Genomic DNA, 18,876 nt, shown 5'->3' with positions numbered 1-18,876 from the left:
TGGCAATAGTGTTACTAAATCATAGGCTGCAGAAAGGGAGTTAAATTGTACCCTTGCCAGTACTCCTGCCCTGCCTTAGAGCTATGTCACAGCTAAAAGCCAGACTGAAGCACCCAGGGGTATTATGTTAAATGAAATAAGTCAAGAGAAAGACAAATACTGCATGATTTCACTTATATATGGATTCTACAAAATAAATCAAAACCCATAGATACAGTGAATAGGTAGTTGGTTGCCAGAGGGGAAGGGGTTGGCAGGGGTGAAATAGGTGAAGGGGGGGGGCCAAGAGGTACAAACTTCCAGTTATAAAGTAAATAAGTTATGAGGATGTAATGTATAGCATGGAGAACACAGTCAATAGTATTGTATTGACTTTGTACGGTGACAGATAATGACTAGACTTATTGTGGTGACCATTTCACAGTGTATACAAATGGCAAATCACTATGTTGTACACATGAAACTAATATAATATTATATGTCAGATGTACTTAAATTTTTTAAAAGGACTGAAACTCAGAATGATTTGGAGAAGTAAGCTTTTGTTTTTAAGAAGAAGCAGAGCTATGCAGTATTAAAAAATGGGGAAATATTCAGAAGGATAACGGAGTGAGAATCTTTTAGAACAATAAATATAGAATGGCTTCTGCTGATCATCTTGATTCCATGTGCAGTAGAAGAGATAGCCCTTGACTTTGTTTTCCTCTCAGAGTGATGATAATATTGAATTATGCTAACATATTTGACACTGTGTGTTACAGAAGTTGGACTTTACAGAGTCTGATGGTTCCTGTTGCTCTGAAGCACTTTCAAAGAAAGAACTCTCTGCCGAAGAGCTGTATAAGCGACTCGAGAAACTCATTATTGAGGACAAAGCAAATGATGAACAGATCTTTGACTGGGTAGAGGTATAAAGACTATGTCACCTTCCCTGATATCTCTGCAAGAAAGATTCTTGTGGGATCCCTTCATTCACATATTTACCCTGTCACTTAACGGGAGTTTTTAACTTTAATGAAGTTAGTTTTTATTCTTACATGTTTATGTATTTGAAACTAATGCTGTTTTTCTATTTTTATAAGATTCGTAGTCTTTTATAAAGTCAGGTAAAAATACTCAGAACATAAGCCATTTTTCTGGATCTCTCATTAGTTTTGGATACATCCTGCATTTTACCATTCAAAAATTTGCACTTCTTTCTGAATGTTGTCATGTTTTAAATACTAATCTGGTTAAAATTAATAAGCAATATATAATTATTATTAAATGTGTTGACTGACATTTTCATAACAACGCTCCCTTCTGGAAACTTCGTATCTTACTTATCTTGTGTTACGGAGTCTGTTGATCATGTCCGATTTTAATTTGTTACTGTATTCCTTTAAATAGTAACTTCTATTTATGTACATGTGTTTTATTTGTGCACATTTCCATGGGATCGTATACTAATCCAAGCTGAAAGAAAGCCATTGAAGGCTAATCTGGTTCTCTGCCTCTTGCATAAATCTTGTTTTGTAGTCCTTCTAATGGGCTGTTGTTTTCTTAACAACTCATTTCCAGGCACTGAGAAATAATGAAGCTTCTGATAAATTGATTTTTTTACCTATTTTCCCTGCTGTCTATACGATAATCTATCATCTCACCTAGTTCAGAATCTTTTTAAAGTAATTTATACTAGTCAGTAAGATATATCCCTATCTCCCCCTCTAGGTTCTTTCATTCCTTCCTGAAATCTAGATATCCAGACTCTTGTCTGCTTATTCTCATACAAACATAACCTGGATTTTGAACATTCCTCTCAAAGTGACATGTGCAAACTGAGCATGATCACCAGGTGTGGTCCAACGGTACAGAGTTAGGTGGTGCTTTTTGCTTTTTTTTTTTTTTTTAAACTCTGTGCTTCTGGCATGCTCACTACACTGAGCTCAAACTGCTCTTTCAGTCTTTTTTTTTTTTTTTTAACATCTTTATTGGAGTATAATTGCTTTACAATGCTGTGTTTCTGCTGTATCACAAAGTGAATCAGCTGTACGTATACATATATCCCCATATCTCCGCCCTCTTGCATCTCCCTCCCACCCTCCCTATCCCACCCCTCTAAGTGGTCACAAAGCACCAAGCTGATCTCCCTGTGCTATGCGGCTGCTTCCCGCTAGCTAGCTATTTACATTTGGGAGTCTGTATGTGTCCATGCCACTCTCTCACTTCATCCCAGCTTCCCCTTCCCCCTCCCCGTGTCCTCAAGTCCATTCTCTGCATCTGCATCTTTATTCCAGTCCTGCCCCTAAGTTCTTCATAACTTTTTTTTTTAAGATTCCATATATATGTGTTAGCATACGGTATTTGTTTTTCTCTTTCTGTCTTACTTCACTCTGTACGACAGAGTCCACCTCACTATAAATAACTCAATTTTGTTTCTTTTTATGGCTGAGTAATACTCCATTGTATATATGTGCCACATCTTCTTTATCCATTCATCTGTCGATGGACACTTAGGTTGCTTCCATGTCCTGGCTATTGTAAATAGACCTGCAATGAACATTGTGCTACATGACTCTTTTTGAATTATGGTTTTCTCAGGGTATATGCCCAGTAGTGGGATTGCTGGGTCGTATGGTAGTTATATTTTTAGTTTTTTAAGAAGCCTCCATACTGTTCTCCATAGTGGCTGTATCAATTTACATTCCCACCAGCAGTGTAAGAGGGTTCCCTTTTCTCCATACCCTCTCTAGCATTTGCTGTCTGTAGATTTTTTTATGATGGCCATTCTGACTGGTGTGAGGTGATACCTCATTGTAGTATTGATTTGCATTTCTCTAATGATTAGTGATGTTGAGCATTCTTTCATGTGTTTGTTGGCGATCTGTATATCTTCTTTGGAGAAATGTGTATTTAGGTCTGCCCATTTTTGGATTGGGTTGTTTGTTCTTTTGATATTGAGTTGCATGAGCTGCTTGTAAATTTTGGAGGTCAATCTTTTGTCAGTTGCTTCATTTGCAAATATTTTCTCCTATTCTGAAGGTTGTCTTTTTGTCTTGTTTAAGGTTTCCTTTGCTGTGCAAAAGCTTTTAAGTCTCATTACATCCCATTTGTTTATTTTTGTTTTATTTCCATTTCTCTAGGAGGTGGGTCAAAAAGGATCTTGCTGAGATTTATGTCAGAGAGAGTTCTGCCTGTGCTTTCCTCTAAGAGTTTGATAGTGTCTGGCCTTACATTTAGGTCTTTAACCCATCTTGAGTTTATTTTTGTGTATGGTGTTAGGGAGTGTTCTAATTTCATTGTTTTACATGTAGATGTCCAGTGTTCCCAGCACCACTTATTGAAGAGGCTGTCTTTTCTCCATTCTATATTCTTGCCTCCTTTATCAAAGATAAGGTGACCATATGTGTGTGGGTTTATGTCTGGGCTTTCTATCCTTTTCCATTGACCTATATTTCTGTTTTTGTGCCAGTACCATACTGTCTTGATTACTGTAGCTTTGTAGTATAGTCTGAAGACAGGGAGCCTGATTCCTCCAGCTCTGTTTTTCTTTCTCAAGATTGCTTTGGCTATTCGGGGTCTTTAGTGTTTCCATACAAATTGTAAGATTTTTTGTTCTAGTTCTATGAAAAATGCCATTGGTAGTTTCATAGGGATTCCACTGAATCTTTAGATTGCTTTGGGTAGTATAGTCATTTTCACAGTATTGATTATTCCAATCCAAGAACATGGTGTATCTCTGCATCTGTTTGTATCATCTTTAATTTCTTTCATCAGTGTCTTCTAGTTTTCTGCATACAGGTCTTTTGTGTCCTTATGTAGGTTTATTCCTAGGTACTTTATTATTTTTGTTGCAGTGGTAAATGGGAGTGTTTCCTTAATTTCTCTTTCAGATTTTTCATCATTAGTGTATAGGAATGCAAGAGATTTCTGTGCATTAATTTTGTATCCTGCTATTTTACGAGATTCATTGATAAGCTCTAGTAGTTTTCTGGGAGCATCTTTAGGATTCTCTATGTATAGTATCATGTCATCTGCAAACAGTGACAGCTTTACTTCTTCTTTTCCCGTTTGGATTCCTTTCATTTCTTTTTCTTCTCTGATTGCTGTGGCTAAAACTTTCAAAACTATGTTTAATTTTTTTTTTTTTTTTTTTTTTTTGCGGTACACAGGCCTCTCACTGTTGTGGCCTCTCCCATTGCGGAGCACAGGCTCCAGATGCGCAGGCCCAGCGGCCATGGCTCACGGGCCGAGCCACTCCGTGGCATGTGGGATTTTCCTGGACCGGGGTACGAACCCGTGTCGCCTGCATTGGCAGGCAGACTCTCAACCACTGCGCCACCAGGGAAGCCCAGCTATGTTGAATTTTAATAGTGGTGAGTGTGGACAACCTTGTCTTGTTCCTGATCTTAGTGGAAATGGTTTCAGTTTTTCACCATTGAGAACGATGCTGGCTGTGGGTTTGTCATATATGGTCTTTATTATGTTGAGGTAGGTTCCTTCTATGCCTACTTTCTGGAGGGTTTTTATCATCGATGGATGCTGAATTTTGTTGAAAGCTTTTTCTGCATCTCTTGAGATGATCATATGGTTTTTTCCTTCAATTTGTAAATACGATTTATCACATTGATTGATTTGCATATACTGAAGAATCCTTGCATTCCTGGGATAAACCCCACTTGATCATGGTGTATGATCCTTTTAATGTGCTGTTGGATTCTGTTTGCTAGTATTTTGTTGAGGATTTTTGCATCTATGTTCATCAGTGATATTGGCCTGTAGTTTTCTTTCTTTGTGACATCTTTGTCTGGTTTTGGTATCAGGGTGATGGTGGCCTCGTAGAATGAGTTGGGGAGTGTTCCTCCCTCTGCTATGTTTTGGAAGGGTTTGAGAAGGATAAGTGTTAGCTCTTCTCTAAATGTTTGATAGAATTCGCCTGTGAAGCCATCTGGTCCTGGACTTTTGTTTGTTGGAAGATTTTTAATCACAGTCTCAATTTCAGTGCTTGTGATTGGTCTGTTTATATTTTCTATTTCTTCCTGGTGCAGTCTCTGAAGGTTGTGCTTTTCTAAGGATTTGTCCATTTCTTCCAGGTTGTACATTTTATTGGCATATAGTTGCTTGTAGTAATCTTTCATGATCCTTTGTATTTCTGTAGTGTCAGTTGTTACTTCTCCTTTTTCATTTCTAATTGTATTGATTAGAGTCTTCTCCCTCTTTTTCTTGATGAGTCTGGCTAATGGTTTATCAATTTTGTTTATCTTCTCAAAGAACCAGCTTTTAGTTTTATTGATCTTTGCTATCGTTTCCTTCATTTCTTTTTCATTTATTTCTGCTTTGATCTTTATGATTTCTTTCCTTCTGCTAACTTTGGGGTGTTTTTGTCCTTCTTTCTCTGATTGCTTTAGGTGTAAGGTTAGGTTGTTTATTTGAGATGTTTCTTGAGGTAGGATTTTATTGCTATAAACTTTCCACTTAGCACTGCTTTTACTGCATCCCATAGATTTGGGGTCGTTGTGTTTTCATTGTCATTTGTCTCTAGGTAGTTTTTGATTTTCTTTTTGATTTCTTCAGTGATCTCTTCGTTATTAAGTAGTGTATTGTTTAGCCTCCATGTGTTTGTATTTTTTTACAGATTTTTTTCCTGCAGTTGGTATCTAGTCTCATAGCGTTGTGGCTGGAAAAGGTACTTGATACGATTTCAATTTTCCTAAATTTACCAAGGCTTGATTTGTGACCCAAGGTATGATCTATCCTGGAGAACATTCCATGAGCACTTGAGAAGAAAGTGTATTCTGTTGGTTTTGGGTGGAATGTCCTATAAATATCAATTAAGTCCATCTTGTTTAATGTATTATTTAAAGCTTGTGTTTCCTTATTTATTTTCATTTTGGATGATCTGTCCATTGGTGAAAGTGGGGTGTTAAAGTCCCCTACTATGATTTTGTTACTGTCGATTTCCCCTTTTATGGTTATTAGCATTTGCCTTATGTATTGAGGTGCTCCTAAGTTGGGTGCATAAATATTTACGATTGTTTTACCTTCTTCTTGGATTGATCCCTTGTTCACTATTTAGTGTCCTTCTTTGTCTCTTGTAATAGTCTTTGTTTTAAAGTCTATTTTGTCTGATGTGAGAATTGCTACTCCAGCTTTCTTTTATTTCTATTTGCATGGAATATCTTTTTCCATCCCCTCACTTTCAGTCTGTATGTGTCCCTAGGTCTGAAGTGGGTCTCTTGTACACAGCATATATACGGGTGTTGTTTTTGTATCTGTTCAGCCAGTCTATGTCTTTTGGTTGGAGCATTTAATCCATTTACGTTTAAGGTAATTATCGATATGTATGTTCCTATTACCATGTTCTTAATTGTTTTGGGTTTGTTATTGTAGGTCTTTTCCTTCTCTTGTGTTTCCTGCCTAGAGAAGTTCCTTTAGCATTTGTTGTAGAGCTGGTTTGGTGATGCCGAATTCTCTTAGCTTTTGCTTGTCTGTGAAGGTTTTAATTTCTCCATCGAGTCTAAATGTGATGCTTGCTGGGTAGCGTTCTTCCCTTTCATTACTTTAAATATGTCCTGCCACTCCCTTCTGGCTTGCAGAGTTTCTGCTAAAAGATCAGCTGTTAACCTTATGGGGATTCCCTTGTATGTTATTTGTTGTTTTTCTCTTGCTGCTTTTAATATTTTTTCTTTGTATTTAATTTTTGATAGTTTGATTAATATGTGTGTCTTGGCATGTTTCTCCTTGGATTTATCCTGTATGGGACTCTGTGCTTCCTGGACTTGATTGACTATTTCCTTTCCCATATTAGGGAAGTTTTCAACTATAATCTCTTCAAATATTTTCTCAGTCCCTTTCTTTTTCTCTTCTTCTGGGATCCCTATAATTTGAATGTTGGCGCGTTTAATGTTGTCCCAGAGGTCAATGAGACTGTCCTCAAATTCTTTTCATTCTTTTTTCTTTATTGTGCTCTGCAGTAGTTATTTCCACTATTTTATCTTCCAGGTCACTTATCTGTTCTTCTGCCTCAGTTATTCTGCTATTGATTCCTTCTAGAGAATTTTAAATTTCATTTATTGTGTTGTTCATCATGGTGTGTTTGCTCTTTAGTTCTTCTAGGTCCTTGTTAAACGTTTCTTATATTTTCTCCGTTCTATTTCCAAGATTTTGGATCATCTTTACTATTATTGCTCTGGATTCTTTCTCAGGTAGACTGCCGATTTCCTCTTCATTTGTTTGGTCTGGTGGGTTTTTACCTTGCTCCTTCATCTGCTGTGTGTTTCTCTGTCTTCTCATTTTGCTTAACTTACTGTGTTTGGGGTCTCCTTTTCGCAGGCTGCAGGTTTGTGGTTCCTGCTGTTTTTGGTGTCTGTCCCCAGTGGCTAAGGATGGTTCAGTGGGTTGTGTAGGCTTCCTGGTGGAGAGGACTAATGCTGTTGCTGCGCTCTCCTCTGTGGCCCCGAAGCTTCCCCCCTGCCTCACCCCCCTCCCCCCATCTCCGCCAGTGAAGGGACTTCCTAGTGCGTGGAAACTTTTCCCCCTTCACAGCTCCCTCCTAGAGGTGCAAGTCCTGTCCCTATTCTTTTGTCTCTGTTTTTTCTTTTTTCTTTTGCCCTACCCAGGTACCTGGGGAGTTTCTTGCCTTTTGGGAAGTCTGAGGTCTTTTGCCAGCGTTCAGTAGGTGTCCTGTAGGAGTTGTTCCACATGTAGCTGTATTTGTGGGGAGGAAGGTGATCTCCACGTCTTACTCCTCCGCCATCTTGAAGGTCTCCTTGCTCTTTCAGTCTTGTAGTACCCATTCTTTTATATTCTACAGGTTAGTCACCTCTCCCATCCCAAACTTATGCAGTTGGTTTTGAACCAAAATGGTGTTTTAAAAATTCATTTCTTTTTTTTAATTAGTTACTTATTTAATTTATTTATTTGGTTGCACTGGGTCTTAGTTGCAGCAGGTGGGCAGAGTCTTTATTTGCGGCTCACCGGCTCCTTAGTTGTGGCATGCAGACATGCAGACTCTTAGTTGCAGCATGCATGTATGATCTAGTTCCCTGACCAGGGATCGAACCCTGGCCCCCTGCATTGGGAGCGTGGAGGCTTATCCAGTGTGCCACCGGGGAAGTCCCTTAATAATTTAATTCTGTTTACAGAATTGTCTCTGTTTAATTCTGTTTATCTTCTTAAATTAACAGTTTTTTTTTTAGTCTTGTCAGGACATTTTAGATTCTGACTTGGTCATAAATTTTGCTTGCCATCTTTTTCACTTTGTATCCTCCTTGCATTTCATTAATATGTCAACTTTGTCCTCATTGAAGTTATGGGTAAAATGTGTGAATGGGGTAGGACAAGGATAAAGCAGCATACTTTTCAGGACCAAATCTCACCCCACCCCTGTGGACATTTCAGCTATTAACTTGTTTATTATTTCACATCATTCTACTGTCTAGTTCACCTTTTCATCTTGTCCATAAGGGGATATCTCTTATTAGATAATTTGTCAAATGCCTTGCTAAAGTCTAGAAAAGTGAAGGCTGCATCCATCTGAGCTACCGTATACTGATTGTATCAGAAAAGGAAAGAAGTTTAGTTTAGCATGACTTGTTTTTCATGTATATATTTATTCCTCTTAACATAACCATCTCTTTCCGCTCTAAGACTTTTAAACCATTCATATGATAGTTTGTTATAGATTTTAGCATAGAATCAGCATCAGGCTTTCCGGTATATTGTTGACATCAGACACCTTCTTTTTTTTTTTGCGATACGCGGGCCTCTCACTGTCGTGGCCTCTCCCATTGCGGAGCACAGGCTCCGGACGCGCGCGCAGGCTCAGCGGCCATGGCTCATGGGCCCAGCTGCTCCGCGGCATGTGGGATCTTACCGGACCTGGGCACAAACCCGTGTCCCCTGCATCAGCAGGCAGACTCTCAACCACTGCGCCACCAGGGAAGCCCCAGACGCCTTCTTTCATGTTTTAAAAGTCAGGTCAATGTTTGCATACTTAACATCATTCTCCTTCTCCATGATTTTTCATAGATTTCAGCAGTTTGGTCTTTTATTTCTTCTATTTCTCATGTATTGCAAAATGATGCTGTTTTTACCTCTTCGTCCATGTTGGGCCTCATTTTTTAAATATTAGTATTTATTCTGCCTAGTCCAGACCAACAATTATTCTCCTTAAATAGAAGATGAAGGGTAAATTTTACTGAATGTAAATTATACCTAACAAAGGTGACTTTTAAAAAAGGAGCAAGAAGACAAAAACATAATGGTCACTGAGCTGACAATATATATAAGGTGTTTGTTGCTCTGTGTGTGATACTGGTACTATATAATAATCTGATTTCGCTTATCAATTCCAATTAGCAGACCCATCTTCCTTATTCTGTGCATTTTTGTTAACATCTTTGCTTAATCTTTAGTGTTCTTGATACTTTTCTTCGTGTCTTTTCTATTCTTGAATGTTAGAATTACAGTATGTGGCTTTATTTGGTAGAAGAAATATGCAATTTGTTTCTTTAAAACAGAAGAAACAGATGGTTTGGAAGTGTTATTTATTATCTAATCACATTTAGCTAATTTGTTTATTTTTCTCAGACTCCGCTTGAAGTCTAATCCTTGGGGATTTCAAATGATATTCAGTTGAAATAGCTCTACAATATGTTTATAAAGTATTGTTGGACCAGAAAGTAATAGTGTTTTTATTCTCTCATTTATTCTTCAAAAATAATTGTTCAGACTTTGCAGAAGTAATTTCTGGGGCTAGACCAGCTTTGGCTTTAGCCTGTTTATTTGTTAAAGAGGTATACCAGCAACTGGCTATAACACATAAATCATCATGAAATCTTTTATGCATAGTTCTTGCCCCACCCTATCCTCAGCCTTAGCTGTCAGCAGTGCCACCACATGTTTCTGTCCTGTGGGAAAAGATCGGTAACAAAAGGTATCACGGCCCTCTGTGTTCAGCTCTGCCAGTGTCCCGCAGAGCCGGCCATCTGACTTGTTAACCACTCTTAATTCTGCTCTCAGGAAGCCGCCAGTTCCTCCCAGGTGATGTGCAAGGTTAGGTATTCAACAGAGAGAGAGCTGCTGGTTAGTCTGTGTCAGTCCTGAAATTCATAAACGTTAAACTGATCTCTAACTATCTTTGAAATTCTTAGCTTTCTAACACATAACGTTTAAAATGACATGTTTAATTTTTTCCTAGCCAGTCATTTTAAGGCTGACTCTTTCAGTAGAAAATACTATGCTATGCTATTAAAAGAAGCTGAGATAAGCATTAATTCTGTTCACAGGCATAAGGAGCATAAACTCTGGAAAATATTTGAAATACCTGCCTAGAAAATGGCTGCTTTTGTTTGTCTTTTCCTTTTGCTAGTCATCTGGTTTAGTATAGTGGGTTTTTTCTTTGAATTTTAATTAATTTTATTTTTATACAGCACGTTCTTGTTAGTTATCTGTTTTATACACATCAGTGCATATATATCAATCCCAATCTCCCAATTCATCCCACCCCCCGAACCCCCGCTTTCCCCCCTTGGTGTCCATACTAGTATAGTGTTTTATAGCAAAAAGATAAGATCTTAAGAGAAACTAAAAAATAAATTGGGGGCCCATTTACTCTATTTACCTTATCTCTAAATACATTTTTTTACCATCCTTAGAAAAGAGTAATAGTTTTCTCACCACCACCTGAAGGGTTTGTTTGAGGTAATGCTTGAAATTAACCTCCAAGTCACATGAAAATTAAGATGAGAAAGCAGTGTTAGTACATCTAGACATAGTTGCACACTGCTGAGCAAAGTAGGCTTTAAACTACTGCGTGGTTGTGGTGTAGTTGTTCTTTCAACTTTATGGATTTGGATAGATCCTCTTAGTATGCCTTATTTATTGAGAAGGGAAAATGCTTTTACAGGGTTACGTTTCTGAATGTATATAGTACACAGCACTGTTTAACTGAATGAGCAAAGGATAGGGGATAGTAAGCTCTCTGAAAATGAAATACTGCTACTGAGAGCATTTTCGGGCAGAACTGGCAATAGCCCCAGTATTTTCTGGTGAATTAGAAGACTAATTTTTACAAGAAAGTTGAGCATGATCCCGTCTGCCCTTAGGGCCAGACAAAGCCAGGTTTAGGGGAAAATAATTTCTCTGGTGTGCAAGGGTACCTTTAACTATTCTATTTACTTTTGATTCCAGGCTAACCTAGATGAAAGCCAGATGAGTTCACCTACATTCCTTAGAGCTTTAATGACAGCTGTTTGTAAAGCAGCTATTATAGGTAAGTAATATTTCTGAAGGCAGCTCTTAACACCTGAAATCCCCCGTGTGTCAACTACTGAGGAGATGATATGGGTCAGAGTTTATATTGCCCTCCAAACTTGCCCTGTAAAGCTCAGTTTCTGTGCCAAATGGATACCATGTCTCTCTGTAATGCCTGGCTGTCTCGGGCAGGGGGATGAATAGCTGCTCTGCCTGCTGAGAGCCCAGATGTGAGCAGTTGCTGCGTGCCTTGTGTTCCTCAGTTCAGCAGGAAGTTGGTGCATGATCCTTGGGTTGTTTTATACTCTGCTACATGTGACTTTTCCTTTACTTTTCACCTCCAACGTTCAAAGCCTCCTGTCTTGCATTGAAGAGTTCTAAAGAACAGTTTGAATATTCTTATTTAATATCAATGAAGGGCTAATCTCAACAGAAAAGCCATTATATGTAAATACATATATGAGGAAAGAAAATAGCAATTATTTCTCCTGCTTTATGTTGACTTTATATGATAAGACATAGGTGGATAGGATTCAGATTGGTAGAAAACCTAAATGTTCCAAGCTGCATATAGTTTTTAACAGTACTTGATGAGATCATCCACTTAGTCTCAGATAGAAATCCACATTTCTGTGACTGAAGTAGAAAAAAAAAAGAAATCTGTCAGCTCAAAAGTTGTTCAGAATTTCAGGTCTGTCTTTATCATTATAGAGATAGCTTCAGAGTTTAAGATTTTCTCTCAGATGAATGTTTTTTCAGATGAATGTTTTTTCAATGTTAGTTCTTTACCAAGGAAAATAACAAGCTAAGTGGGAAGTCTTCATTAAAATTTTTAAAATAATTTTCAGTGTCTATAGAACCATAAGACTTTGGTGTTTTAATGTCAGAGTTGTAAAGTATAGAAGCTGCTTTTAAAAACAAGATTGTGTCCCGGTGCTAACTTACAGAGGAAATAAAACTGCATGCTTAAGCTTGCACAAGCCTCTTAGATAGTCTCATCCACTAGAGGGCAGACAGCAGAAGCAAGAAGAACTACAGTTCTGCAGCCTGTGGAACGAAAACCACATTCACAGAAAGACAGACAGAATGAAAAGGCAGAGGACTATGTACCAGATGAAAGAACAAGATAAAACCCCAGAAAAACAACTAAATGAAGTGGAGATAGGCAACCTTCCAGGAAAAGAATTCAGAATAATGATAGTGAAGATGATCCAGAACCTCAGAAAAAGAATGGAGGCAAAGATCGAGAAGATGCAAGAAATGTTTAACAAAGGCCTAGAATAAGTAAAGAACAAAAGCCTAGAAGAATTAAAGACAAACAAACAGAGATGAACAATACAATAACTGAAATGAAAAATACACTAGAAGGAATCAATAGCACAATAACTGAGACAGAAGAACGGATAAGAGACCTGGAAGACAGAATGGTGGAATTCACTGCCACGGAACAGAATAAAGAAAAAAGAATGAAAAGAAATGAAGACAGCCTAAGAGACCTCTGGGATAGCATTAAACGCAACAACATTCACGTTATAGGGGTCCCAGAAGGAGAAGAGAGAAAGGACCCGAGAAAATATTTGAAGAGATTATAGTCGAAAACTTCCCTAACATGGGAAAGGAAATAGCCACCCAAGTCCAGGAAGCGCAGAGAGTCCCAGGCAGGATAAACCCAAGGAGAAACACACCGAGACACATAGTAATCAAATTGACAAAAATTAAAGACAAACAAAAATTAATGAAAGCAACAAGGGAAAAATGACAAATAACATACAAGTGAACTCCCACAAGGTTAACAACTGATTTCTCAACAGAAACTCTACAAGCCAGAAGGGAGTGGCACGATATATTTAAAGTGATGAAAGGGAAGAACCTACAACCAAGATTACTCTACCCGGCAAGGATCTCATTCAGATTCGATGGAGAAATCAAAAACTTTACAGACAAGCAAAAGCTAAGAGAATTCAGCACCACCAAACCAGTTCTACAACAAATGCTAAAGGAACTTCTCTAAGTGGGAAACACAAGAGAAGAAAAGGACCTACAAAAACAAACCCAAAACAATTGAGAAGATGGTAATAGGAACATACACATCGATAATTACCTTAAATGTGAATGGATTAAATGTTCCTACTAAATGACACAGGCTCATTGAATGGATATGAAAACAAGACACATATATATGCTGTCTACAAGAGACCCAATTCAGACCTAGGGACACATACAGACTGAAAGTGAGGGGATGGAAAAAGATATTCCATGCAAATGGACATCAAAAGAAAGCTGGAGTAGCAATACTCATATCAGATAAAATAGACTTTAAAATAAAGAATGTTACAAGAGACAAGGACACCACATAATGTTCAAGGGCTCAATACATAAGGCAACTGCTAACAGCTGTAAAAGAGGAAATCAACAGTAACACAATAATAGCGGGGGACTTTAACACCTCACCTAAACCAATGGACAGATCATCCAGACAGAAAATTAATAAGGAAACACAGGCTTTAAATGACACAATAGACCAGATAGATTTAATTGATATTTATAGGAGATTCCATCCGAAAACAGCAGATTACACTTTCTTCTCAAGTGCACACGGTACATTCTCCAGGATAGATCACATCTTGGGTCACAAATCAAGCCTCGGTAAATTTAAGAAAATTGAAATCTTATCGAGCAACTTTTCCAACCACAATGCTATGAGATTAGAAGTCAATTACAGGGAAAAAAACATAAAAAACACAAATACATAGAGGTTAAACAATACGTTACTAAATAACCAAAGATCATTGAAGAAATCAAAGAGGAAATCAAAAAAATACCTAGAGACAAATGACAACGAAAACACGACGATCCCAAAACCTATGGGATGCAGCAAAAGCAGTTTTAAGAGGGAAGTTTATAGCAGTACAATCCTACCTCAGGAAACAAGAAAAATCTCAAATAAACCATCTAATCTTACACCTAAAGGAACTAGAGAAAGAAGAACAAACAAAACCCAAAGTTAGTAGAAGGAAAGAAATCATCAAGATCAGAGCAGAAATAAATGAAATAGAAACAAAGAAAACAATAGCAAAGATCAATAAAGCTAAAAAACAAAAACAAAAAGCCACTCATGCTTCTAGGCCCTGAACATGCTTTTCTTAGCCCTTTTTTTACTGTGCCTTTCCCTCAGAAGGCTCAGATTAATGTGTTGTTTGCCACTGTCACAGTTAGTCCTCATCCTGATAGGAATAACAAAATGGTTCTAATTCTTTTACCCTTGTGAAAAGATTTTATATGAGCTATCACTTTAATTTCCTTTCTGATTCCTTTTGTAGTTTGAAATGTTATGAAACCACCGTCCGTGTTTCATTATGATTAAAGATAAAGGACTGAGTATGCTGCTCTTGAGGGAACCCAGCACTCTAAATATATCGGCCCCCCCCCCCTATATTTTTGTTTGTTTGTTTCAGGGAGAACATCCCATTAAGAATTTCAGAAAATTTTGGGTTTCAAAATCTTTGCCTTGGACCCCCTTGCTTCCTCTTTCCTTGCAGAGTCATGTGTGTCTTATCAACTCAGAAAATTGAAAATGGCTCTGTGTGTTAATGCTCGGTTCTTCTATCACCTCCAGCCGACTGTTCTACCTTCCGAGTAGACACTGCTGTTATCAAGCAGAGAGTGCCGATCTTAATCAAGTACCTAGACTCAGATACGGAGAAGGAACTGCAAGCACTTTATGCACTACAAGCATCAATAGTAAAACTTGATCAACCTGCCAGTAAGTTTACCTCTTGCTCCAATGAACCCAACCAGAGGGTGAGATTTATCCAGGCCAAGACATGAGAGATGGTTGGATGGGCTGGGCTTGAACAGTGGATAATAGAAGAATCACTAATTACAAAAACTCAGATAACCAATAACTTTAATAGACCTGAACGTTTTTAAGTGTTAGACTTTTATGAGAAAATGATAACAAGAACACTAGTTTATATTAGAGATTTAATCCTCATTCTAGGGCAGGTCTGTCTAATAGACTCTCTGCAATGATGGAAATGTGTCTCTGTCATGCAGTATGGTAACCATGAGCCACACATGTCCGTTGAGCACTTGAATGTGGCTGCTGTGACTGAGGAAATAAATTTCATGTAATTTAAATGTAAATAGCCACATGTGGTTAGTGGCTACCCTATTGGACAGCACAGGTCTAGGGCATCTTGGCATTAGCATATGTGCAGAACAGTTTTTCACCTTCTTTGACACAGGTCTTAATAATGAAAGAGGATGATACTCTTCAGAATCCTCAGATACCCAACAAAGACATTAAGGCAGTTTAGACTAATTTTCAGTTAAGAGTTATGATTAATACTGGCTAACCAGACAAATAAGGTAACCTGAACACCGGAGTCTTAGTGATGCTGGTAAATTAACTGAACTGTATTAAATCTTGAAAATTCAGTTGAAACTTGTGAAAGTGGATAGTAAATACTTGGCTATTTTAGAGATAGCACTGAAGTAGTTCTTTGGCACTTCCTTAGGTTGTAGCTTTTTCAGAGTTTTCCTTCTTGGCTAGTGCTGTTAAATCCCTCTGGGAAATAAAGGAAAAGACTGAAACGATCCTCAGGGTGTAACCGAAGAGACATTCTATCTATAAATCTCTCTTTTTTGAACAATAATATAAGCTAAGTTTCCACTGTGAGAGCAAAACAGAGGATTAAAATTGCCCAGATCATCTGGGCATTGAAAACAATAACCAACGACTATCGTTTCACTGGATAAAATCCAGATGAGATAGTTTTTACCCATTTTTTTCATATGAATTATTACTCTTTTCATTTTGAAAACAACATTAGAGGGGGGGAAGTACATTCTGCCTTTTCCTCCCAAAATTTGTAAAAATAATATATTTTTATTGTAAAATTTCAAACAAAATGTATAAAGAAGAAAGTAAAAAAGAAAAGTATTCTTGTATTTAATTTTTAAGTGTTTAGGGTGAGAACTACATGATATCAAACAACTCAGCAATATCAGAAAATAGTTCAAATTGAACAAAATAATAGGAATAGGAGATAGGTTAGACTGCTTAAATTTTTCCCATTCTTTAGACAAATGGTTTTGCTCTTATGCTATCAAGAGGGAGTGTGATGAAGTGTCATGGATGCTCTTATCCTGGGGAGTTCATGTGCATCCATTCACTGCTTGGAAATACGGTGTTCTCGCAGCTACAGTGCCCCCAGAATTGATGGTTTATTTTCACCTCCTTGCAGATTTGCTACGGATGTTTTTTGATTGCCTGTATGACGAGGAGGTGATCTCTGAGGATGCCTTCTACAAATGGGAAAGCAGCAAGGACCCCGCAGAGCAGAATGGGAAGGGTGTGGCCCTGAAATCTGTCACAGCATTCTTCACATGGCTGCGGGAAGCAGAAGAGGAGTCTGAGGATAACTAAAACTTCAAATACACAAAATGAAACAAAAGAAACAATTTAAGTATTTTTATAAAAAGTGTCACGTCTTCGCCAATCACAGTGCAGCAAGGCCAATTCTCGCAGAAACCCCCACGTGTGCACGAGTGGGAGAGGGGAAAGAGAAAGAAAGGTGATCATGGAGGAAAAAGGTACTGGAAAAAAGTAAACTTCAAACCTGAGGGCGGGAGCACTAAAACCAAAATACATGTATTATTTATAGAAAGTATTTTCTGTTTTAATCTTTTCTTTTTAAACGAGGACTCATACTATAAAAAAAACATCTGTTTAGCAAAAAAAAAAGTTGAGAACTTTTAATTTATTTTAAGGACTGCAAATGCCAGTGTAATTTTTTAATTTGCAGTTTCTGTAAACAACTTGTATAATAGAAAAGCAGAGAAATAAATTTCCCTCCCCTTCAGATGCACCTCACGTTTGTTTTAAAGCATAGTATTTAGTCCAGATTTAAGAAGGTTTGGGGTGAACAAGGTAAGAAAGATTTTTTTTTTTTTTTTTGGCATCAAATCTTTCTGCCTGCCTCTCAGCTTGCTTCAGAAAATAAAAAAATCAAAATAGTAATCAAAACATACATAACCTTGGAACAGAAGGAAATGCTGTGGACCAGAGAACTCCAAGAATTGTTTAAAAAAGAAGTGCTACCCTGGGAAAAGTACTCTTAATACTTTTGAAATCTTTAGAGCAACTTTAAGGCTTGTAAATACATAGAACAAATATTTAAAAAAACAAAAAGAAATTGACTCAATACTATTTCTTTTCACTTTCAAAATATAAAGAACAAAATAAAGACAAACATTGCAAGTTTAAAAGAAAGTAAAGTGACTTCTCCTTTTGACAGCTGCTGCATGTGCGCCCATCTCTGGGAGGTGCTGTCTGGCTTCTCGCTGTCTAATCAAAATCACTTCTGAAGTAGGAGAGAGTGAGAGAGAGAGAGAGTGTGTGTGTGTGTGTGTGTGTGTGTGTGTGTGTGTGTGCCTGTCTGTCTGTCTGTCTGCCTGCCTGCCTGCCTGCCTGCCTGCCTACCTGCCTGTGTGTCTGCAGTTGGAAAAGGCAAGCTACTTTGTGGGTAAAGGAGGACACTTGTGCTTGGGTGGGAGAGCTTTTGTGAAGTCCAGGGGATGCTTCTTTCCAACACCAACTAGAAATGCATTCATGGTAGGAACAAACCTAACAGCAATATTTTAAATAACCACGTGTTCCACTCTATGTATTTGGATTAGGGGCGCTAATTCAATGTGATACCACCACTACCACTGATTTTTAAAATCATCATTGCTTCCAGTGCTTAAGAAACCCAAAGATGTCTTCTAAAAAATGAAAGAAACCAAAGCTAAATTACACTTTTTAAAAAGTGGGTGTAGGGTCTAAAACCAAACCAATGCCATGTGTGAAAATCACATTTTTCCCAACTTCAACTTCACTCAAGCCATTCTGGTGAGTATAAAACGAGCTGTGGTTTGGGCCTCTGTTTCTCCGACAGATACTGGAGTGCTGTACTGTGCTTTGTTTTTTTTCTTCTTTGATGAAATTGTAGTCTCTACAGGTGGCTTTCCATTTCAATTGTTTGTAGGCCAACACCCTACAAAATGTATTATGAAGAAAGCCATGCTGCTCCCAAATAAGCAGTCTTGTATTTTGTATCTGGCTAACCAAAGAGTTCTTCTAGCTTCCATCTCTGAAGAAGTATTCACATTAAGAGACTTGGCAAGACTTGTGATGCACAAGAACAAAATTGTCCATAGCAATAAAAAGCTCTTCTTCAGAATGTAGTTGAACACAATTCAGGATCCCACTACGTGAGCCCACTGCACAGGGGTGGAAAGCTGTTCTCGAAGAACAAAATCCTGAAAGTCTTGTGACAGGCGTATGACAGCAGCTGTCATCAGAGATGCAGCCTGAAAAGTGTCAGGGTCTGGCTGCAGGCTCTGCCTGGGAACCCTCAGTTGGAAGAAGCAGCTTGATTCTGTGTTATATTGAGTTTTTAACAGCTGCCAGAATCAAAAGTGCAGAGGATTCTGATCCGGGAATCTCCTGACTGATGCAGTTTTAGGTGTCTGATGTAGCACTCACTCACAGGGGTGAAGGGTGGTGGGTGGAGATGGAGAAGCAAGGTGGTGACTGCCTCTTGGAAATCCGTGGCGCTCCTTTGCAGGGGTCTAGCCAGGACGGAACTTCAG

At 38.1% G+C, this 18,876-nt stretch overlaps 1 protein-coding gene across 11 annotated transcripts in view; it reads left to right on the top strand.

The window, feature by feature from the left end:
* Positions 1-17,235, top strand: part of EIF4G3 (eukaryotic translation initiation factor 4 gamma 3) — a 383,092-nt gene extending 365,857 nt beyond the window's left edge. For all 11 annotated transcript variants that reach the window (XM_032624986.1, XM_032624983.1, XM_032624984.1 and 8 more), the window contains 4 exons: positions 762-908; positions 11,173-11,254; positions 14,852-14,998; positions 16,485-17,235. In XM_032624986.1, coding sequence (XP_032480877.1) covers positions 762-908; positions 11,173-11,254; positions 14,852-14,998; positions 16,485-16,666 — 558 coding nt within the window. In that variant the 3' untranslated portion in view covers positions 16,667-17,235. The remainder of the gene's footprint in view (positions 1-761; positions 909-11,172; positions 11,255-14,851; positions 14,999-16,484) is intronic.
* The last annotated feature ends 1,641 nt before the right edge of the window (positions 17,236-18,876 follow it).

This window comes from Phocoena sinus, chromosome 1, assembly GCF_008692025.1.
Source record: "Phocoena sinus isolate mPhoSin1 chromosome 1, mPhoSin1.pri, whole genome shotgun sequence".
Classification (NCBI taxonomy): domain Eukaryota; kingdom Metazoa; phylum Chordata; class Mammalia; order Artiodactyla; family Phocoenidae; genus Phocoena; species Phocoena sinus.
Note: the sequence above shows the minus strand (reverse complement) of the source record. Positions and strands in the feature narration are given on the sequence as shown.